At 39.6% G+C, this 24,873-nt stretch overlaps 1 protein-coding gene and 1 long non-coding RNA gene across 5 annotated transcripts in view; both read right to left on the reverse strand.

The window, feature by feature from the left end:
- Positions 1–255: 255 nt before the first annotated feature.
- On the reverse strand, positions 256–7,072 carry LOC148835917 (uncharacterized). The gene is made up of 3 exons (XR_016090982.1): positions 6,352–7,072; positions 3,513–3,606; positions 256–2,763 (listed from the first exon to the last, which is right to left on the reverse strand). It is a non-coding gene; the product is annotated as an uncharacterized LOC148835917 (long non-coding RNA).
- Positions 7,073–10,371: 3,299 nt separating this feature from the next.
- The window catches only part of LOC148835918 (nectin-1-like), a 34,170-nt gene continuing 19,668 nt past the window's right edge, over positions 10,372–24,873 (reverse strand). For 3 of the 4 annotated variants that reach the window (XM_088914839.1, XM_088914841.1, XM_088914840.1), the window contains exons 3-9: positions 23,549–23,875; positions 20,825–21,124; positions 17,563–17,671; positions 16,342–16,490; positions 12,881–12,995; positions 12,650–12,689; positions 10,372–12,212 (exon numbers count right to left, since the gene is read on the reverse strand). In XM_088914839.1, the coding sequence (XP_088770965.1) occupies positions 12,102–12,212; positions 12,650–12,689; positions 12,881–12,995; positions 16,342–16,490; positions 17,563–17,671; positions 20,825–21,124; positions 23,549–23,875 (1,151 nt within the window). In that variant the 3' untranslated portion in view covers positions 10,372–12,101. The remainder of the gene's footprint in view (positions 12,213–12,649; positions 12,690–12,880; positions 12,996–16,341; positions 16,491–17,562; positions 17,672–20,824; positions 21,125–23,548; positions 23,876–24,873) is intronic. The other variant, XM_088914843.1, reaches the window with a different exon arrangement.

Genomic DNA, 24,873 nt, shown 5'->3' on the forward strand with positions numbered 1-24,873 from the left:
AAAGCATTCAAATGATGACACATTCTATTTTAAAAACTAACTATGCAAGTAGTATTAGTTTCCCACTAGTTTCCTCATTGTTATTTGAAAGTCTTTGCAAAGAGACTGAATTTCTTACCTCCCCAGGCCTTGATAGCTTTGTAATAAACTTCATCTGAAATTTGAGAAAGTAGTTTTGAATACCTACCCAGAGGATAAGTCTATACTAGGACTGTATACAAAAAGAGAACAAAAAGACTAGATCAAACTGCAATATTTTCAGAAACAGTTTTATGTGTCACCCACACATGAAATACATTTACCCCTTTAAAGAAGTGTACAGTCTCAGAAAAAATGTTTTGTGTTTTTTCTCTGATATTCTTACCTCAGCTTGTGCTACTTTCCTCTCCTTTGACCTAATTCTTCATTATACTTCTGTCAACACCTGCTAAACTCTGAGATTCCGGTCCTACTCTCATCCTTCTCTTCTTACTCCCCTGTACATATCACAACTGTCCTGCCCTCATTCTTTTTCCACTGGTGTCCCTCAAGGCTCCATCCTGGGACTCCTACTGCTCTCTCTCTATATCCAGTCTCTTGGTCCTCTCACCTCTCAAAGTCCTTAAACTCTAAATCGCCCCCAATACTTACTTGCTTCTTACAAACTATCATGTTACTCCAGTCTTGCTACTGGCTCACTACTGCCGAAAACACCCAATTCAAAACCCTTGTCTACTTTTGGTTCAAGCACTCTGATCCTATCATTCTTCAATCTCTTATCACTCTTTACACCTCATGATAAGGACTCCCAGTTTCTCTGCTCCTTCTCTTCCACCTCATCTTCCACACTTCCCTTCCTTCTGTTCTCACTTCCAGAGCCAGGCCATTCCCCAGCCTCGCTCCTCAGTGCTGGAATGAACTACCCACAGTAGTTAGAGCAGCTCAGTGACTGGCATTCTATGGCAGATCGGGGCTCCTCTCATTAAACCTCTTACATTCTTCAGTACTTGCATGGCTCTCAAGAAGGCAGTGTGGATTGCTTCTTGCACCTTTTTAATGGACACATGGGGGACTGTCACAAGGTTGGCTTCGTTTTGTAACTTTTTGTATCATTCCTGTGACGAGTTCCCCCTAACCTTGCGAGGAAATGTGAAACCAGGAACAGTTCTGGTATAAAAACCTTCTCACCCCAACTTGGTCTTTAACCCGCTTGTTTGTCACCAGCCTCATCTATAAATCAGGAGAACAGCATGGTGCTTCTCAATCCGATAATACAATTGTAACTATAAAGGAGAGTGAACCCTGCTTTACCCTTTTTAAACCTACAGGATAGCACTTGGAAGAAACCAGAGCATCTGGAGGAAATAAATGGAAGCATGCTGATTCTACAGAGACAGAAGCCTGAGACTAGGATTAGACTCAAGTCCTTGGAAATAAGAAGCAGCAGCACTAACTCCCTCACTGCCTCGTTACTGATGGTTACTGAAACTCTTAATTGAAGGATTTTCTTAAATACTTTTTAATTGCTTATTTCTGCACTCAGATGTCAGAAAGTAACCATCCTTAAGTGTTCTGAAGCAGTTCAAGTAAGAAGCTGCATCAGCATGCGTAGGCAGCAAAAGAACAAGTAAAGGTTTATTCCATTCTGAAAAGCGAATAAAAAACACAGCAATGTATTTCCTTTCTTCTCTATTCAGCAAGAAATAAACCTTTACTTGATCCTTAAGTGTTCTCCTGCCAACACAAATAGAAGAGGACAAGCTCTGATCAGTCTGGTATTAGCATGTGTAGTACAGTACATTCCTACTCTGTAGCTGTCCTTTCATCATTATTATGAGCCTCTATCAATCTCCTACTAAAAGAAGGCCAAGATAATTCCATAAACATCACTCCTCATCTATCTGGATATTGCATGACTGAATAATATCCTCTTGCTATTAGAAATAACTAAAAAAGGGCATTCTGGGTTCCAGTTCAGCAATTCCCTGAATTACAACAATGACTTGTTCTTCTTGTCCAGTCTTGACTCTGATAATAATTTAACCTCCTTTCGTTTGTGCTTTAACCCACACAAGTTCCTGTATTTTTCCATTTGTTTCTGTGTGACGTGTAGTTCCTGTGTACAAATCTTTCATCCATTATTTTGCATCAACATGTTAACACAAGCAGCATATAAACAATAAAAAGTTACTTTTAAGACACAAAGATATAATTCCCCTAACAATCATAATGAATCTTCAAAAGAACTATAGTCTATTTCTCCTTTTGCCTTATATTATTTGTACTACAGGTCATCTGTCAAAGATCCTAACTGTTGAAAATAATCTTTGATCAATTCTAGCTAAGCATCATTTAAAGCAGTTTCCTTGAGAATTGAGCATTGGTTAAAAATCATTTTAGCTTTCTGTAAGTTCATTTTCAGGCCTGTTTTGACACCATGTTCATTAAGTTACTGGACTTGTAAGTTATATCTCCTCTGGGTTATGAAATTATAAAGCAGACCCTTTGTAAAGCACATTTGTAGAGACATGTGTCACGATCCAGTTCTTTCCGGGCCCTATGCAGACGACACGATCCAGTTGGTGAAGTCACAGTAGGAATAAAAACATGCAGGAGAAGGGATGGAGACAGGGGGCGTGTCCAAGGAGTGCAGGTGTCCAGGGGAAGTGAGTCCGGGGCGAACAATCCAAATGGGAAATCCAAACGGGTAATCAGGAACAGAAACAAAAGTCCATGGCCAGGCGATCCATCCGGGGGGGACAGGGAACAGGAACCGGGTCAGAACTAGCGAGGGGAATCAGGAACAGAAAGTTAAAAGCATAATGGAGCCAGACGCAGCAGGACCCCGGGCTCTCACGAAATGTGATTCAATGAGGAACCTCGGCTGACGTCTGCGTCTGGCTTTTAAGGTGGAACTAAAGAGGGGCTGGAATAAGGCACAGGTGTGGGGAATGAGGTAGAACGAGGAAGGTCTGGAGCGCCCTTAAGAGGAGGAGTAACGATCGTGACAACATGCAAGTCATTTATTTTATGTGGAGTTAACAGTCCAAATAATTAATTTCATTTGGTTGGTATCAGAAACACAACTCCTGACTTTTCCTTATTTATTTTGTGGAATAGTACATGGCAAAATTCACAAACATGGATTGAAACATTTCACAATGACACATTAAAAAAGCTTCATGTCATTGTTCCTGTTGTAAAGTTACTGTATATTTGCAATGTAGCAAAAATGTTGCTATCAAAAACTTGTTTATTTCCATTTAAGCTTCCATTCTTTTTATTAAGGGTTTTTTGGGTGTTTGAAGATCGGGAAACACAGCTCATGCATTTAGGAAAACAGGATGTTTTTCCACAATTCCCAGGCACAACCTTTTCAGTTATCCTTAATGTTTTCAAAACATCTGACCGATTAGAAATGGTAAATTATTGTAGTTGGAATGAGTTGCTTTTATAAAGATTCTGTAATATGGTATGTTACCCCCCAATACACCAGCACACACAACTTGCTCAGCATTTCCCCAGGTGCTTACCTGACAGAGGTGAAATCTGAAGACACAGAGTAACACAAGCAAGGATCGGAAGGATTTTCATCTTCGCTGAGTCAGACAATGTATGTAGACCTGTCTACCAATGGAGGAAAACAAGTGCAGACTAGTCAGACATACAGTTTTATGCAAAAGTTTGGGCACCCCTGGCCAAATTATGTTTTGTTGATTTTCAAAGAGTAAAGAAGTTAACAACCTCTGCAGCGAACAAACTTAAACTTGACATATTTCTGCAAATATTAATGCACAGTTACTGTTTATTTGTGAAATTTAAGAGATTGAAAAAATTAAAACATTAAACGTGGCATGTGCAAAACTTTGGGCACCCTCCCAATTGATCTACTAGTGTTATTTTTTTGTAAGGTCTCAGAACTTAATTGACTTGTTAGGCCTTAATCTAAGTCAGGTGATGACAATTCCAGACCTTAATAAATTCTCTGACTCTTCGAAGCTCTCAGGGTATTGTGCTTACACTCAACAACCATGGGCTCCTCTAAGCCAGATGACTGAGGATCAGAAAATAAAGATGGTTGACTCCTACAAAGCAGAGGAAGGCTATAAAAAGATATCTAAATGCTTCCTCCTTGCAATTTCCACCGTCCAAATTGTCATTAAGAAATGGAAGTTAAGGGGAGCTGTTTAAGTCAAGAAAAACCAAGAAAAATCTCAGATAGAACTGCTTGTAGACCGGTCAGGAATGCAAAGCAAAACCCCCATATCACTGCAAAGGACCTGCAGGAAGATTTAGCTGGCACAGGAGTAGTGGTGCACCGGTCCAACATGATCTGCATGGAAGAGTCATCAGAAGGAAACCTTACCTGAAATCTCATCACAAAAGTCAATGTCTGAAGTATGCAAAACAACACTTACGATAAGCCAGAGGCATTTTGGAACCAAGTGCTGTGGTCTGATGAAGTGAAAATTGAACTCTTTGGCTACAATCACCAAAGGTATGTTTGGAGAAAAAAAAGGAGAAGCATTTGAAGAAAAGAGCACCTTGCCAACTGTGAACCATGGGGGTGGATCTATTATGCTTTGGGGTTGTGTGGCAGCCAGTGGCACTGGAAATATTGTGTGGGTAGAGGGAAGAATGGATTCTACTAAATTTTAACAAATCCTGGAAAAGAAAAGCTGAAAAATAATTAATAATGATAATTGCTTACACTTATATAGCACTTTTCTGGACACTCCACTCAAAGCACTTTTCAGGTAATGGGGACTCCCCTCCACCACCACCAATGTGAAAATGAAATCCACTTTTCCTGTCACTTCCGGATTATACAGTCTGCACAGGGTCCTAAACTATGCACTACACGGGAGTCAGGACCGGCTCCCCTGACAGTACTGACTGATAGGGTGCCCAAACTTTTGCACATGCCTCACATACTATTTTTTTTTCAATCTGTTAAATTCAGCAAATAGTAACTGTGCATTATAATTTGCAGAAATATGTCAAGTTTAACTTCTTTTTTTTTGTGTTAACCTCTTTTCAGTTAGAAAATCAACAAAATGTAATTTGGCCAGGGACGCCCAAACATTTGCCTAAAACAGTATATATTCAATTCCAAAAACCTTTACATACCAATCCATATAAGTTCAAGTGAAATGTATCTGGAAATTATATTCTATTTCAGGTAGATGGAAAGCTAGGGTGTTTGAATAAAAAAATGGATATGTCATAGGAAACAGAGAGCACAGATAGGGGATGAATATTCAAACTGGGGTGTACTTTGTGGAGTATCACATGCATCTGTATTACGATTAATTTATATCTATGCTTTAGATTGTGGTATAGTTACTAAACTAGTCAGGTTTGTGGATGATGCCAATTTAGGATGTTTAACAAACATTGGAGAAAAAGCAAATGAAATTCAGAAAGATTTGGAAAAAAATCACCACTGGGTAAAAACCTGACAAATTATGTTTAATGTAGACAAGAGCAGGATATTGTATGCAGGTAGTAAACATATAAATACAAACTGGGGAAAACTGAGACAGAAGACGTGAAAAGAATTCTTGCCTAACTACTGCTGCAGCCACTTTAAGTTCTTGTCTATTCCTGGGGTGTTCTGACATCAATGTTATATTCTTTTATTATGTAAAATGCAGTTCCAGAAGTAGCCATGCATACCTCGGCCAAGGTTTTGCTCTAATACAATGAAATTGTTCTAACGCATGAAATTTAGCCAATCAGAATTTATGATATTTAAGAATCAAAAACTGCCACCCCACACCTATATTATAAGCACTGTCTTGAATTCTTGCTGCTATTTTTCTGGAATGTAAACAACTGGGTTAAAATGGCTAAAAAGCACCAAAAAAACCACCGAGATGATAGTCGCCCATCTGTATTTAGACTGAGATCCAGGAAAACACATTGAGTGTTTTATATCTGACACCAGCAATGTGTTCTGTATATTTATGTACAAAGATTAACTTAAATGCTTCACCACATACTCCACAGAAATGCAGCCATGATTAAAAGACTTCACCTGTAAACAAATGTGTTTTATCCCCAGGGGCTAAACTGTATAAAACCGTGTCTCATGCGGAAGTGCAATCAACTTTACCTTCTCATTCCTTACATGTGTAGTCTTCTGATTGTAGTACACAATCAAAACTTTGTTGGAACACATGGAGAAGACGCATTTATCATCACAAGGAGATCAAAGATTTACATTTAGGAGATATTTATATACAGTAGTTACATAGATGTTGAGTTCCCTGAGATAGAACGCAGAAAACAATTCACAATTCTATTTAAAACTGCCTTTTAAAAAAAGACAATTTTCTAAAAATTAAACAAAAAATAAACAAATCTTACCTGCTACTGAAGCGTTAACAACTGGCAGATGGAATGAATGAATGCAGTTACACCAACACGCAGATGCAAAGTCCAGACTTGAAAGGACCGTTAATACATGCAGATGCTTGCAGGCGATAGAGAAGCAGGAAGCACATGTCAGATAAAGTAATTACTCTGTATTTTTTCTTTTGTGATTGTTTTGTGCAGACAACTGGGCATAGCTTGTTCCATTTTAGGCAGGCTGAATTGAATTATGTTTTCAGTGAATGATCATTCATGACTGTTATGATGTTCTGTGATTTTTGACTTTTATGTAAGCACTAAATCACTTTATTAATCGCTGGTACAAATGAGGAGATTATTTAAACCGGTCAAAATCAAGACAGGAAAACACAGAAGGAAACCAGTATGCCTATTGACATTATGTGCCAATGCCATTGTGGATGTTGGACTATTGACTCAGCTGTCAGTAATTCGCAATCACTCCTCCTATGGCCAGGAGGTTAGCCCTCAGCCAAGTGGGTTAAGCCAGGTTTTGACTAAACACTCCATAACCCTTTCAATCCTTTAATTATTGGGAGTTGTTATTCCTAGAGAAGTTGCAGTTATACACAATGTTTGTTTTGATCACCCATGTATGGGGGCAGTGACCATCCAGAGCCTATTCCCAAGGCAGGACTATACCTTGGATGGGACACTGGTCCATCGACACACATACACAGGCCTGAGCTCAAGCTGATTCATCTGGACATCCCCTCTTTGGAATGGGAGAAATACAGGTCACCTGCAACATACTGTACTGTAGTGGTAGCAGACTCTTGCTAGTCCCTTGGCTTAGAGAGTACCAGCAAATGGAGAAGGAAGCAGCCAGAATAATAGATTGCAAGATCACAGGGCTTTATTGCCTTTGATCATCAACAGGTGCGTCCTGGTCTCTGAGAGATAAGCATTCACTATCACCCCCATGGTAAAAGTAAGTAAAATGTCTACCTCCCCTGTTTGTATATGGTGAGAAGGGCAAAACAGTGGGCATAAATGGCATGGCGCTAGCCTGGTGCTCTAGCCCAGCATGTGTGAATACTTGCTGTTCTGTTCAGACTTCATGTGCAGGAATTCATGCAGAGCAAAACGAAGAGAAACCAGAAACTGCTAAACTAGTTGGAATGATTTTTCTTTTGGCTGGCCAAGTCACAGCCCCTTTTACATTCTATTGTTCTGGAGGGAAAATCTTTACATGACGTTTCATGCTCGGAAGGAAGTGCATTCTGGGAAATCAAATGGATGGAACTCTTCACTAGCAGGTAATTGCCAAATATTATTTTTTGGAACAAATATGGGACAGACAGTTCAAAAGATTACTGTATTGTTGAATTCTGTTGTTGTCTAAAATTCTTATTGTTTATGCTGCCAGTAATTACGTTGCCAGTACATTGACGTTTTGTCAACCTTCTATTCAACACAAAATAAAATCCATTTACTTACAATATTAACCTTTTAAATACAGTACGTGGATTCTTGTAGAAAGTCATGATTCATGGTAAATCAGATTTGGGGTAGGTCACCTACTATATTAGACATAATTACAGTAATAAAAATAAACTGATAGGACTGTATACAGTACATACTGTACGTGCATCCCACTAAAAAACAGTTACAGAGTATTTAATGTGATAGATTCACATTGTAACTGGTTTTGTTAAAAAATAAATGAAAGTCAACAGTTGAAGAATGTCTCATGCTTCAGAGACTCTACCGTGATGGACATGTTGCTACTCATTCTAGTTTCCCTTCATTTTTCTCCCAGAGCATGAAAAATGAGCTCTGTTCATGGGGAAGGAGCATACTATCTCGTAATCTGACCTGATGCATTGTATGGCAAGAGATAAGCAAGTCTGGACCCTGTCTGTATTATGCTTGAACGCCTATTAGAATAAAAGCATTGCATGAGGTAAGGGTAGACCAGTAAATGTCTCTCTTCCCTCTGGGCCTGAATTTCCAAACCAATATCTCAGCATGGTGATTCGAGACACTGAGTGCTGGAAGGTGCCGTCCTTGAAAAGAGACATTAAACTAAGGTCCTGACTACCTGTGGTCATTAAGGATCCAATGGTACCGTTTCTTTAGACTTTGGGCTTGCACTATCTGGTTGCACTGACACTGATGGTAAATAGAACTAGTACGATATGAATCTTTTGTCCCAAAATTGCATGAATTAATTCTCAAAACATACAGACTGACCCCAGTAATGCAATTATGGAGACATTTTATTGATATTGTGGCTTTAATCTTGGTGTAACAGACAACTACCTGACCCCATGGATGAGGAAGGTGGAAGGTCGAAAGAGACAAGTACACCCCACACGCATCCATATCACTACAATATCAGGAATGAATATCATGACACCACAAAGCTGATACTTTTCTGGCCATATCAGTAATAATATACACTATTCTTACTGGCCAGCAGCCATATCACTCTATAACTCACAAGTGGCAACCCACTGAAGCTCAGCAGGTGTGAGCCTGGTCAGTACCTGGATGAGAGACCTTCTGGGAAAAACTAAGGTTGCTGCTGGAAGAGGTGTTAGTGGGACCAGCAGGGGGCGCTCACCCTGCCATCCATGTGGGTCCTAATGCCCCAGTATAGTGATGGGGACACCCTGAGGTGAGCAGAGGGAAAATCCAAAGCCAAGACAAAAAACACGAGCAATGTCTGTAGCCTGGGAGAGGACAAGAGCACAGAGGGGAAGTCAGGAACAGCGAGACTAAAGAAATGACTTGCCAAGACAAAGTAGAGATGACTGGGAAGTCAGGCTTTAAATATCATGTGTGTAACTATGGCCGTGTCCCAATAACCGAACTTGTGGACTTGCACCCTTCATAAGAGCATTCCCGCTCCAATCTGCAAGGGTTTAGGGTGTCCCATTTCTCATTTTGTGTTTGACAAGGGTGCTCACAAGCAACCACAAAGCGCCCTTCACTGAAGTCCTCATCAAAGCAGACTCCGCTAAAGAGAATCACCCCCAGTTCTTTGCGGAATGGTGACGTTTCATGCTCTAGCCTATCAAAGGAGAGAGAAGTTGCCATTGAGAATAAGTTATTATTATATAAATTATTCAGGTGTTAGTAAAATTGAACTTTTCTTAGTTTTAAAACTCATATTTTTTATATAAAAACAAAATGTCATTAGGTTACTTTAGATTCATACTATGTAGTATGTATTCTAGGTATTGTACAAAGTTTTTGACACAAAGCTTTCATTTTGTCACCCCGTTTCGACTGATGAATACTCATTTACCTGCGGTGCATTTTGTACATGGAATATTTAATAGTATACGTATTTAACAGTACAAAAGGTTTGAGGTATTGCTAAGTTTACCTTATTTAGTTAACTTTGAATGAATGCGTTATTTTCCTTGTACACTCATTTTTGCACTGGGACAAATAAGATGTATTTAGTACAAAGCTTGGAATAAAGAGAGAGGTATTGCCAAGTTTTCCTTAGTTTACTATGCCCGTTTTGAGTCGAGCTTGCTCGACATAAATGAACACGATTGAGTCACTACTATCGTGCAGGGATAGAGGAGATGAAATTCAATTTAATCAAACTTAAGTGTGGAATATGAAAAATTATTTTGAAAAAATACCTGCCGACATGCACTTAGCCTCTGGAAAAGAAGCATCAACAAAAGACATTTTCACTGTGAGCCGCCTCAAATTTTCAGTGTTGTTCCATCAATGACCTTGATTGTTTAAACCATTTGTTCAATAAAGATATGGCAATATAAAATGATGTGTGTGTTGTTTGTTAAATAAGACTATTATTATGACTTAGATGAAGATCAGATCACATTTTAGGAGCTATTAGTGCAGAAATCCATATGATTCCTAATGGTTCACAAACTTTTTCTCACAACTGTACATGACGCAGACACCTGGTGAGTTTCCAATACTGACTTACTGTAAGTAAAAAGTTGTTGCATATTAGAAAGATTAAAAAGTTAGCATAATCAGGTTTAATTTATGAAAACATAAAACACACAGGAATAAATAGATTTATTATTCCCCATAAAGCTAAAGCATAACACAAAAGTTATAAAACAATTCTTGAAATGATGACTCTCTTCGTGACAACTTAAATAACATCATTTCAACTAATTTGAACAAAGCTGCAAAGTACTTCTGGTCCATTTAATTACAAGCACTTGTATAACACTGTACATTACATTAGTGCAAACAATGTACAGGGTTTCAAAATGGAAGTTGCGTACCTTTTGACCTACAGTAGATCACAAAAAACGACCTAAATCTACATTTCACACAACATTTAAAAGAGAGAAGGCAGGGGGGAAGGATATAAAGATTTCAGCAAAAGAAATTCCAAACAATTCGTATAGTAGCCAACCAAAAGAGAAAAGACAATTCTATCTTCAAGCAAAACCCCTGTATTAAAAGTTGTAGTCAGTTATGAACTTTACCGATTTAGACAGCTTTAACGCAGCTGTTTAAACTGTTTCTTGATTTCCTTGTGCAGGAAACTGGGGATAGCAGCCCTACTCTCAATCACACTGCAATGAGATCTTTAGTGACCAAGTAATAGGATCCTTATTGTCACTCGTACAGTACCAATTACATCATCTCCTGCAGCTCGATGCCCCTGGTCAATTTACTGGGGCAATGGCCTGGCGATTCTCATCCAGTGGGAAAACCCCCTGTGGGTCCACCAGCATCATTTAAGGAAGCAACCTGGCTCTTCAGTACTGACCAAGCTCTGGCCCAGCAACAACCTACCTTTGCTTAGTTTCTCAGATCAGCACTGGGGCTCATTGGCTTCAGTACCATTCCAAGTATGCAAAAAGATCGATTGTTTTTTTTACCTGACCTGAAACATCACTACTGGAAAGGCAAGCATTGAGCTCGTACTTTAAGAAGCTAATAAATAAAAACAACATGAACATGAACTGGAACAGCCGAATATAAGTGCACATGGAACACGAGACAAAGATGTCAGTCCTCATTCTGGAGAGACCTCCCGTGTCAGCCATTTTGCTTTCCAAAACAAATTCTCAAACCTGCTCGATTAAGGTTCACAACTTGGTTTACACTTCTGGAAAGTGACTTCCATACTCTTACTTTGAAACCTCGATTTAAAGGACAAAAAACAACTATTTTTACATAAAAAATTCAAATGTTTCTACACCAAGAACCTGGATAACAAACTCGGATAAAATCAAAACAATTAAATGGAAACAACCAAGAAATTATTAGGGAAACTTGAACTCAGCTAGAACAAAACCCAGCAGACATGGGGATACTGTCGCAATTTGAAAAGTCTGAAATGGATGACTTTAAAAAAAAAACAATATTCAGTCATTAATACTTAGTGAGAAGTAGTGATAGTGAAATTAATAAATGAGTGTCTTCTTGCATCTATAAACAAAAATGACATCATGCTTTTCTCTAACTTTTACACTGGTAAAAGCACTTTGAGATATCACATCCAAATAGACCTCTTTACAACAGGTTTCTGTGTAACAGCAAACATTTTAGCTAACTTTCTCACACTTAAACCCAAACTCTTCCCCATATCTCCTACACCACTACAATAAAAATAACAACATTAGGCTCCACCACCATTCAATGCACACAAGGTTCAACATTGAACGTATTACTTATCAAGTAAGTTCCCTCTTCATACAACTTTTCTTCCTTGTGACAGATCAGCTGTTCTGGACTGTGTCCCAGTGCTAAGCTGACTAAATCCAATATCAGTGGGAGGTGATCTGATCATCCTGTGGATCTCTTGGAACTGCAGAACCTTGGTTTAATAAGGACATTGGCGTTCTGGCATCTCCTTCATTCCCATCTGAGCAACGAGACTGAAAAAGAAATAAACAGAGGATGAGTTTTTCCAAAGTGACACCTACGTACACCTACAGTAGTTCAGCACTAGCATCAATCAAATAACATAAAGCGGGCACAAGTGGAGAGTGTTTCACAGAGGGTCTCTATGCAGTAAATTGGAGACATTAAGGCACTCATAGGGTGCACATACTGTAGCCTCTGTCACACAGAGCACTGGAAAGTGATAACTGGTTTATGCAACACATGGCTGTATGTACAAGCTATCCTTCCACATGAGTAACTGGGGAGGAACCTTTCTGATTTGTAGTAGCAGCCACTGAGGCCAAGACGTGGGTCACTCAGCATTTAGCACATGATCAGTAGGAGACTCCTGTTCTAAAACTGCTAGCTACAGTGTAAACGAATACAGACTCAGTTACATGAAGAAGGGTGCAAAAAGAGCAACACTTACCTCTCTTCTACAAGAGAAACAAGTCCAAGACCAGTAATATCAACATGGGAAGAGAAAGAAAACTTTTTAATAGACATTTACATTCAATACGTGTGTTGTGTACAAGAATCATTGTAATATTGTGTAAACAAGTAAAGTGTACAAGAAATCGGTATTCTTTTATTTCTTATGGTATGCATCTACAGTTATAGAATATAAAAATATAAAATATAATCAGTATAAAGCGGTTACCTTTCCTCCTCTTGCTGTCTGCGTTTGTACCAAGTAAATATTAATAAACCTGCTGCTGCAAGGATTAACACAAGTCCTGCAATGAGTACCCCAGGTGATGTTCTTGAAGTCTTTGCTGAAAATGAACAGAGGGATATTTAATATCTGCTAGCAGACTGCTCTACTAGATTTGTCTGTTTTCATGGGGATAAATCTATTGTTAACATAAGAAAAAAGAAGAGGGAACCTAAATTACAAAACAGAGAAGGCCTCTTGGCTCATTAACCCCATTGGGAAATTTATTGAAAGAAGCCATAGCATCAGTTTCAACAGCATGGCTGGGAAGTTTGCTCCACACTCCCATAACCCCTTGGGTAAAGAAGTACCTCCTGTTCTCAGTTTGAAATACACTTTACAAATGTCAGGAAACATAACAAAGGATAGTTGGGAAACCTCAAGCAGCTTTTGCATTCCTGCTACATGTTTCCTTTTCAAGGATTTTGTTTTGTTTTTTTAAGTTTTCACTGTGGTTCCCATTGTTGTCCACAGCAAAGAGACAGGCTTTAGCAGGGTGTGTATCAATAAATCTTGCAGAAACAAGTAGGAGGGTTTCTGCTTTGAAGTATACATTGCCCATGCTGTAATCCTCTTTTTTACTCTGTAACGCCTCTGCTTGTGTAAGAAACAGCAGCTGAAAGACACCACCTGTTAAGCCCTTCGCCCTGAGCACAGGAGATTCTCACTGTCTTATCACCTCTCCTTTACTCTTTGTACAGAAATGACTATTATTCGCATTCGGATGCAGTCAAAATGTTCAAGTTCACTGATGATGCTACTCTCATAGGGCCTAAACAACCTGGAACTGAATGTCAGCAAAACGAAAGGTGGAACAAAGGAGCTTCAGGTTAGATGTGGTGGTGAATTTTAAGTTCCTGGGCACCACCATTTCCAGCACTCTAAAATGGAAGGTCAACACATCCATTATAGTCAAGAAAGCTCACCAGAGGCTGTTCTTTCTGAGACACTTAAAGACGTTTGGAGTGTCACAGGAAGGAATGACCCTCTTTTACAGATGTCACTGAGACTGTTTTGATCTTCTTCCTCACTCTGTGGTATGGCAACACTTCTGCCCAGGACAAGAAGAAGCTAGACAGAGCTTCCACCCTGCCTTTAGAATGCCACCTTCCCTCTGTGGCTAACACTCCCTCTCTTGACTGAAATGCAAAGCTCTAAAGAGCCTTACTGACCCTTCCCACCCTGCACAACCTGATTACTTTCCTCCCCACTGGTAAGCGGCTTAGGTCTGTCAAGACAAGGACTACCAGGTTCTGTAACAGCACCTGCTCGGGGGCTGTGAGATGCATAAACTCTGCACTTTAACTTAGAAATCTTTGCAGGGCTCAATGTTATTCTCTCACCGTTATTTATTTTATTACTGGTGTGTGACTAGAATGGAATGGAAAGATGTGTTGGGTGGATGCTGTCTATTATCGGCTTTATGTCGTTTATTTGTATTTTGAGCTTACCAAACCAAATTCCATGCAACTAGCTGTTATGGCTATAAAGTACCAAACTTGAATGCCTGTAAATGTTCCGTCAATTGTTTCTGCGAACAGGAATGTATATCTGTCATGATAATACGGCTCTTTGAAATTAAATCTGAAGAGAAGCTGAGCATAGGAAGATGCATTGAAACAAATGCAGAAAGAGCCTACATATTAAGAATTGTTTTATTGTACAAAAACCCAGCAGCTTCCAGGGCAGTTAACAGTGATTCTGAAATTTTGAACTCCCCAGCCCATAAGCTTCTTATTAAATAGCTACACAATTATTGTGCAATGCTAATTGGCATTAGTGATAAAAATTAGAGGCAACTAAGGTCATCAGATGCATATTTTTCTCAAACTAACATCGCCTCTCTCATGTACTATTAAGCTGATTTGTGGTTATGTCTATTCTAACCATGAATACCATCACTGACCTAAATCAAAGGCAGCCTCATACTTTTTTAAGAGTAGACTGACCTCCTGTCATTTTTAATGTACTGTATGTCTGGCTCCAGTAAGCTGTCATGCAGTTGTTTCTAATCATAACAGCTCAATATGAAATCCAATCATCCACACAGCTTTAATTCAAACGAAGGAAAAATAAATCCTTTTTTAGTTTTGAAAATTTTTAAAACTAAAAAATAACACTGAGGCCAATTTTGTAATGTGACATAACACGCATATAAGAGCAAAGATTAATTTCACTGCTGTAAGAAAACGTGTGAAGAAAGCAAATTTTCAACACCCGGTGCAAAGTATCTCTTTTTTTTTAACCTCAACATGTTCCTCCAAGGCTGACCACACGTGACATGGTTCCCCTTTCTAACCTCTTCCCACTTCGGGTCAAGCTGAGTACTCCACCACAGACCTTCTTCCTTTCTACTGAAAGAATCAAGTGGCCCCCAGCTTTGGTCCACCTGCCTCTGCTTGAACAGTACAGTACCAGCTAGTGCACAGATCTCTACTAACTCTCTCCAATCAGATGCTTGGGCACAGAGCAGATTTTAACACTGCCTGGACATCAAGAAATACAGGGATTTTACTCAATGGTATTGTCCTGAAATTACATGCTGTTTTTAAACAGCTTTAACAGTTCTGTTTCCAAAAAAACATGAAAAGATGGTGACCTCCTGCCTCAGAGCCCTGGACAAAGCGCCTCCTGAATGCAGCCCAGGACTGGTGGTTTCTACCTCACTGAGAGGAGTCTGTTTACATTATGGTGATACAATCTCAATTAACACCAAGCTACAACTAAATATATATTACAATCAAAGAAACAGAGTCAATGACTATGAGTACCTAGGACTTGTCATGGACAAAAACTAAGGGGACAATTGTTGTGACAACATGTAGAAAAAAAGCCAACAGACTTTTTTTCCTTATTTTACATAATAGGAAAGAGGAATTTACACTCCTCCCATCTAGAAGATCCCTCTGTGCCCCTAACGCAAACCTTTCATCAAATTCTCACTAGCAAAGAATATAACTGATCTCCTGAAACATCACTGTATGGAATTTTTTGTTGTTGGTATGTTTTTGTTACATTTTGCTGTACAACAAATGTCCCAGCAACACTGCCTTTACTTCACTACCACATGGGCTAGATGGGCTGAACGGTCTGTCGTTTGTAACTGTTCTTATGCTCTGATGGTAAGTGGTCTGCTGGAATAAGTGCGTTATCAATGCTGGATGGGGTGAGCATTCAGACAAACACAGACTGGAAATGATGGAGCAAGGGTCATGACACAACACCAAGGCCAATGGGAGGTCCAACAGTAAGGGTCTGGTCTACTCGTTTGTAGTAATGGGTGGCAACTAATGACTGGCGACAGCATGGTGCTACACTGATCACTGCTGGTGTAAGTGAGAAGTTACTTTCTATGTCCAGTATACGTTTGAGAACAGAAAACCGTATGTAAATTCTGTATTATATACCTATATGTATATACAGTGTCCCTGATGCTTTTCCATACTGGTTTGACACTTCACAAACGTATAACCCATTTACATCGGGGCTCTCATCCAGCAACTGCAGTCTGTTCCCACTGATGGTGATTTTGTCACTGGAAAAGGCCTGGGTTGTTCTAAAACAAAACACAGACAACATTACTGTCCTTAGTGTGACCTTGTTAACGGTTCTGGAAATGAGACAGAAAAACACAAATTCTAGGAAACTGTTTTAACTATCGAGTCTGCACAGTGAACATGTGGTTTCCTGAAATGAAGTCTAGGTTTAAAGTATTCAATGTAAAATAAGCCTCACAATGGCTGCCAGCCTGAGCATCAATCTACATTAACACTCAAGTGTTAACCATTATTGTTTATTAACAATTGACAAATGTTCAGATATTTAAAAGTACATAGTGAAAAAATGCAAACATTTCAGTCAGAAAGTGACCGTCCTCGGTGCTACAATGTTAAAAAGCAGTTCATCAATCTGTGATTCTGGGCTGTGGGAAGAAACCGAAGCACCTGGAGAACAGAGACAGGCTTCCCTTTGCCAGAATCAAGACCCAAGGACCCACAAGCTGTGAGGTGGCAGCACTGACTTCCATGCCACTGTGCTACCCCAAAGAGACCGATAATTCTGAAAAGCTTTATCCTAATATTAATAGCTATTTTTCTAGAGTATGCATCCTGACTTGAGCAGTCAGTAACTTATCCAGCCTTTATTCAAGCACATTAGTAGAGAAGATGACCTACATATGTCACAGGGCTTATTTGGTACTTGAGCCTGTAACAGTGACGTCAACCCCTGGAACTGATGGCTGCTGGGTAATCTCACTGGTCTTTTAGACCAGCAGATATGAGAGTTACTGGGGGCATGCAGGTGTGGGGCTCAGTCAGTGCTAACAGCAGTGTGAGTGCGCTGGGCTGAGGAGTGATGCAGTTCTCACTGACAACACTGCAAGTCCACACATCCGCACAAAGGCCACAGGGGCTGCTGCACGCCTGGGAAGTCCAGAAGTGTCCAGATGTGAACCACTTCTAGACTACAGGGCCCAACAAACCACTTGAGAGCCCTAGGGGTCTTGTTGAATTCTAGTGGTTATTCAATTTCAGGCAGAGACTGCCGTATTAAATATAAAAGTGAGACTGAATGAATATGCCAATTTTAAAAAATTAAGGAATAAATACTATAATTGAGACACATACCTATTCCACGAATAGCTGGTTGGGACAGGGTTAGCATCAGCCTGACAAAGGAAGACTGGATTGCTGGACGAAGTCTGCTCTGGTATTATGTTTACTGACTGCGGGGAGTCTGAAAAACAAAAACACAGTAATTACAGAGAAACTAACTTTATTGTTCTGAGAAAATACCAAGCTCACAAGAATATTTCTAACTACTCACGTGCTCACATTCATCAAAGTGACACGAATAAAGACATTTCACAATATTAGCCAAGTAAAACTCTGTTAAGTAGATACAAAGCAGTGAGCTGCTAAAATTATAGTCCCACTTCTAACTGTTGCATGCTTCTCCCAATTTAGCTGTAACACTCCACATTGAAGACCTTCGGCCAATAAATAAAAATAGCACATGATCACATTCACAGCTAGTGGTACTGTATCTGATTAGCCAGATGATATCAGTCCAAATATAGCTTCGCTCCTAGGCTGATTGTAGTTGTGGTTACAGAAAGATAAAAGTCAAGTCAAGTAAAAACACTTGACAGTTGCAAAATAGAAAAAGGAACTTTTAAAATATTCACAAACCTATCATCACCACAAACAAAAACAGAAACGATTTTGTAAACATGCTTTTCTATTCTGACAAAGCACACCCTGTAATAAACACTTAGAAAATGGAAACCCCCTAACCAGTAAGTGTCTACAAATACTTTTGATTTTATAAACAACTCAACAGTCCTAGTTTCTAATGTCAAGCTCTATAAGAATAAGGAATTTGCAGTTCCAAAAACCCCATTTCCCCACCTTGATCTAACGGCTGCAGGCTTTCATTCCAGGTCAGCTCTTATTGAGCTCAATCCACTCATTACTGGCTTGATGGGACCAATTTAAAAGCTTCTCCCAGCTCCGAGTGCTGGTGCTTTAGAGGGACCTAGAAATCCTGCAGAAACACCAGTACTCCAGGGGTACAGGACTGACCACTCTATGCTGGGACTTGTTTGGACTTGGACCTCTCCATCGATCTGGGTGAAGTGTCTCTGACCTGTGGCCTCCCAGATGGTGGCCTATCATTGATGGACTGTGTTTGGCTCCAACATCCCATCAGGTTAGAAATCGCTGGTTGTGAACACCCAGACTGCTGACAACAGTGCAACAGCTAAGTCCCATCTCCAACACACTGAGGGCATGAAGACAATGTGCTCTTGATAAGCGGATCACATTGGTTCCATTCTGTGTTTTCCTTGAATTTCACCAGGCTTGACATTGATAAGATTAAATCACCTAATCATCACTTGTGCCAAAACAATTTCCTCACTCAGATAGTTTAGAGCTTATGCAACAGATAAAATAACTCACGTGCATCACATTCATGAATGATTAATTACTTAGAATAATGCCTCAAAATGTAATCAATATCCAAAAATGTAATACCTTTTCTAAAAACCTGGCTGCATACATAAATCAATACATTTCTTTTTATAGTCAGTATACATCTTCAAATGAGGTTTGCTGTAGCTTCGGTAAAGAACAAGGCAGATGATTTCTGGTTTCATTTCCTTGAGAAGTGCATACGGGTCTGTACAACTGCAGAGCTTAGAACTGCAACCCTGTAATTTTAGTCATTAATCACTTCTACTGCTACTTTAGAAATTATATAGTACATAAGGAAAGTATAGTTGACAAATAGTTTACTCAACCAACACTACTGTAGTACCTCTTATTCCCAGTGACACATTTAGCCAATGTCCGCCTGGAATTTCCTCCCCCTTAAACATTTGTTATATCTCTGCAGCAGAACATAGCAGGAGCCTGGTTCAGGTCTTAAATTGAAGCTAATTTACTATTTATCACACTTCAGATATCACAGCTTTTAGATATAGAAGAGTGATATAAATCAATAAGACACATTGCTGAATTACATAAAAGAAATACTGTGCTAATGTTTAAATTATGCTCTGTAAAAAACAGTCTAAAGGCTAATTTGCTTCAGTCAAAATACTTCTGTAAAGTTTTACACACTCAAGTGAAAGACATGGAAGTGAGAGAGGTGACCATGCATGCCCAGAACATGACATAAACTCCACCATGCATTGGAACTGCAAATACTAGCCTAGCCAACAAAGTTTTATAGGCAGCGCAGACCAAGATAAACCTGTACCAAAGTGCTGGAGAGGTTACGGTATGGAGAAACAAAGGAACCGCAACCTGATCTAATGTGATCTACCGTGATCTATAGAACCAGCTCATCTGTGAGGCCTGGTGGAGAGAATATCAAGGCCTGGCTCACTCGTCTCTATTGATGACACAACTAATGATGGCAGCAGCAGAAGGACTTCTGAAGTTTACAGAAACATTTTGTGTAATTTTGTCTCCTACAACATAATGCTGGCACCTCCAAGCTTGACAGCTGAGATGGTGCTGACTGGGTGATGTGGTCTCTTGGGCTTACGCTAAATTTAGGGATTTGCATTTAGAGCTATTTTATCTTGCCTGACCATAAAACCATCTGTCGTATATATTCAGCCTAACTTTTATGAGATTGAAGGTGCATTTTCTTTTTCACCTCTCATCCATACTGACCAGCTATGTGCAGGGACCAGGATACTGTCGAATTATGAACATTGCCTGCCCTTTCGGACACAACTTGCAAATGTTTCAAAAACACTGTTGGCTTCACTAACCGGTTTCCTGATACCCCTCTGCTCATTTTGCAAGAGTGGCCTGTCTAGGTAGTATGGCACACATCAAATTTCTTAATGACTAACTTCACTGCACTCAGTAGGATAAATAACCTTTGTCCTGAGCTGTGTGCCTCTCAACCACTTCATCCCCAATTTATCTTGAAAACTCCTTGGTATTCGTGGCCAGTCTGTACCATCATTTAATGAGTTGTGGCTGAAAATGAAGTACTATTTGAAGGAAATTATGAGAGAGAGATATTTACTGTCAAAGAAGTCAAGTTAAACCAAATTAATTACCCACAGACAGAGACTAATATATTGATTTTGTGACATTTGCACCCAAAGTGATTTAAGGTTGCCTTAGAAAGTGATTGTGTAGAGTCTAAATATGAAGTTGTCTTTCAAAGCGTCATGATAGCCAACTCAGAAGACAAGAACACACAGTCACTTTTTGGTGGTTGTGTCTGTATCTTTTAGCAAGTGGACTAGGACACAAAAACACAACCTGCAAGCAGCTACAGAGTACAGGACTTCCAAACCACACAGCCACAGGGCGACCAGTCTACAGGTCTGCCTGGAAGAGGAAGGAGGGCAGAACTCACAGTGCACGTCCAGCCTGTGAGAGACGACGACCGAGTCCGTCCCCAGCGCCGGGTGCCTGACGACACACTGCACCTCCTCCTGGTTCAGGGACCTGGTGGGCACAGCCCAGAGGTGGCTCCTGATGGTTATCGTGCCGTTCTTGTTCTTGGTGATGTTCACGTCCTCGACGCCTTCGTGGGGGAAAGTGGCTCTCCACGACACCTGGCTCTTCGGCTTGGCATTCGCCACCGTGCAGGTCGCCACCGTGCTCCTGACGCTGCTCTCTTCCACCCCCGACGACACGGTGACCCAAGGAGGAACTGGCAGGGTATGTAACACACGTCAGGAAAATACCAAACTTCATTCAACACGGTCTTTTTCATTTGACAGAAATATTTAGTGACTTTTATTTTTATTTCCATGTGAATGATGCACCTCTTTCAGAATAGTTTCAAATTTATGCATTATCTAAGTATCTTCAAGTTTTAATTAGAAACTGGATATTGCTATTAACGACAGACTGTATACTGTACATGAACAAACTAATACCACAGTACAGGATCATAGTTTTCATTCACTGAACCTTGTTACACTCAAAATGTATGTATTCTGTTTGGTGACGGTGAAGCAGGTGAAGTACAGAAAGGTATTGTGCAACCCAGGGTCGGCGCTACGGGGGTGCAATGGGTTCAACTGCACCTGGGCCCAGATCTAAGGGGGGCCCATTGCGAATGTCATTAAAATGGCAGCTTTTTTTTAAGAAAAGACCATCCGTAAAATAAACGAACGAGAGTTCATATGTCAGGTATGGAAGCCCGTTTCCGCCAGGAAGTAAAAAAAACGTGCTATGGTATCTCAGAATTGCAACTTAGCAACTCAGAATTGCAACTCAGCAACTCAGAATTCTGGCTCTATAGCTCACATTTGCGACTTCGAAATAGTCCATATTTCACTTTTTGTCCTTTTGCTATTGTAATGGATTCGGTATCTAGGGCGTGTGCCCCCGCCGCTCCCACCCTAGTTCGTGCCTCACTGCAAGGGCTTGAACCCAGGTCTTGCCACCTGAGCTAAAGACCTTCTTTTTTAAGTAAAAAAGGACATATAATGGAAATATGTAAAAAGTATAAGTTTCAGCTTTTATAATTATAACCCGGATGGAATAGTGCATGGTGGGATTTTTAAAAAAGTTTTTATTTAAACACCAGAAATACAAAAACAGAGACAGAATATGAAATAAGATACAGAAATAGACACTTCACATCCAGAGCAATTCACAATTCTAAAAGCTGAAACTTATACTTTTTACATATTTCCATTGTATGTCCTTTTTTACTTAAAAAAGAAGGTCTTCTTTAGCTCAGCTGGCAAGACCTGGGTTCGAGCCAATGCAGTGAGGCACGAACTAGGGTGGGAGCGGCGAGGGCACAAGCCCTAGAACCCGAATCCGTTACAATAGCAAAAGGACAGACAATGAAATACGGGCTATTTTGAAGTCGCATATGTGAGATATAAAGTCGCAATTACGAGATATAAAGTCGGAATTCTGAGATACTAAGTCAGAATTCTGAGTTACTAAGTCGCAATTCTGAGATACCATAGTGCGTTTTTTTTTACTCCCTGGCGGAAACGGGCTTCCATAGTCAGGGGTGCGGAACACGGTGTATTATCAAATAGCAACATTAGTCTGGCATATTTTAAAATAAAACACAATGATGGTCAATTGGTCATTGGCGCGTTCATTCCAAAAAGTGTTTTGGATCTGTTCCCCTGCAAGACTGAGCAAGAGACAAGCTTACATTTAGCTAAGTTATGTTAGTTACTGTGCAACATGTAAGCGTTCCAGAAATGTAAGTCGGGTAGCGAGAAACGCAAAGAACAGAAAAGACAATTGGAAACCCTTTCCAAACACAGTGATAGCATGTCAAGTGTTTTGAATAATTCCAGTTGCTGTCGCCAGTGCTGAACGCTCGTTTAGCAAACTGAAATTGATCCAAACTTATCTAAGGTCCACCATGTCACAGGAATATACAGGCAGGCTTCTTGCAGGAAGAAGCTTAGTCTAAGAAGCTTAGTAGTAACCACCACCATCTAGATATATAAGCTAGACTACTGAACTAGCTTGCAAACTAATTATTTTATTATAATGGAACAATATTATCCTGAACAAGACATCATTTGGCCACAGGAACTAATTTGATTATACATTGCATTTGATTTGATTAATCAAAAACAGAGGCAGCCCATGATGATGCCTGTGGAACAACTTTGTGCTTGAAACGCGCTGCTCTTTGCAATCTTCCGTACGTACACAAACATCATTGGAATATTTTTGCTAGTGAGGCGCTGTTTATTATTTTGCAATATTGAGGCAATAAGTCTTTTTTCACTTTGAAAATCAAGCGGTAAGTAACCAAGGGACAGTATTTGCCTGTGAGGAAACCCTGAGTTTTTTAGGTCTTACTGACACAGTTCTAAAGGATCCAAAACCCTAATGCATGACAATTTCCAACTAAAATTGTGAACACATACTACCATTGTAGTAAAATTCAGCAGTGCCAGACAGCCCACCTGGCCTGTATATAGACCCTGATATATACTTTGGATATATGCATAGATATTACCATAAAGCTTTCATCATTTAAGATAGAACTTAACATATTGTACCTGTTCATACAAATCTTAAGCAGATTAGTAATATACAAAAATAAAAAAATATTTTAAAAGAACAAAAACTACAGACTTACCAATTACTGTAAGTGGAATCTCGTGTTTGTACGGTCCAGATGGAAATATTGTGAAAATGCAGATGTAGATACCTTCATCAGAAAGCGATACATTTGAAAGCTGAATAGATCCATCCAAGAATGTGTAATTTCCCACAAACCGGACTCCAAACTCATTCATGGCACGGGGGCCTTCGTTAGTGTATATGAAAAAGTTCACTGGTTCTGAAGCTGTTTTTCTCTGCCAAGATATCTGTGTGAGTTTTTCTTCAGTGTCGATTATTCGACAGGTTAAAGTGGCATTTTCTCCCAATGCGGCTGTTTTCTCTCCATCTATGACTTGTATTCCTGTGGAAACAAAACAGTACAATACAGTAAAAAATATACAATTATATATTTGTAAAAACACATGTTAGGGATCACGGAGAGATTTTGTTTTCTAGACTCACTTGGGCCACAGCTTTAAGCTGGCAGGATAACAGGATGTTTAACAAATCTGTTAAAGATTTGTCCTATTAAACTCTGACAATTTCAGGTAAACTGATCATTTCAATACCTTTGCCAAAATATTGGGACCAACAAATTAAACTGTGATGTTAGCTGAATTCATCAAACACTACCCATGAAGAAAAAACATGACTGGTAAGTTTAGCTCCTAAGTATTTTATTTAGAATAAAATCAATTAATTGCTGCCTCCTCTTGTCAGAACCTGTTCTACCTTCTTCAGTCAATTGAAAAAATGATAGTGTTCATCCTTTTTTACAGAAACACGCATATTTGGAAAATTGGTTCAGTGCTACTTGTTAGCGAGATGTTTTTTGTCTGGGAAATTAGGCTCATAAAAGAACTGTGAACTTCAAACCCTTTGACATCAGAGCTCAGTGGATTTGAAAATCAAAATGAAAACCAAAGATCTTTCTGTAAAAAAAAGGCAGGCAATTTTAAAGTTGAAAGAAAAGAAAAAAAACAGAACCTTAGCAAAAGAGATTGGGCATACCCAAAATCAACAATCTGGAAGAAACAAACCACTGGTACACCTACTGAGGAAAACATCTGCAGATAAGAACAGCAAAATGATCAAAGTAGTCAAGGAAAACCTTGAAACAGCCTTCACTAAAACTGCAAACAACCAAGAAAATGCTTCCATACTTATTGGGCGGTACTGAACCATATAGTATGAAAATGAGCTTAAACACATGACTAGTGCAAGCAAGAAGTTTATCACGAAAATATCAGAATGGCCAAGTCAATTAATCCAACTGAACTGCACTTTACACGTTTAAAACAAACTGGAGACACAACACCCCCAAAATAGTTAAGAATTCCAAGGTGGCAACTGCAAAGT

The sequence above is a fragment of the Atractosteus spatula genome, chromosome 4 (assembly GCF_055471065.1).
Source record: "Atractosteus spatula isolate fAtrSpa1 chromosome 4, fAtrSpa1.hap1, whole genome shotgun sequence".
Classification (NCBI taxonomy): domain Eukaryota; kingdom Metazoa; phylum Chordata; class Actinopteri; order Semionotiformes; family Lepisosteidae; genus Atractosteus; species Atractosteus spatula.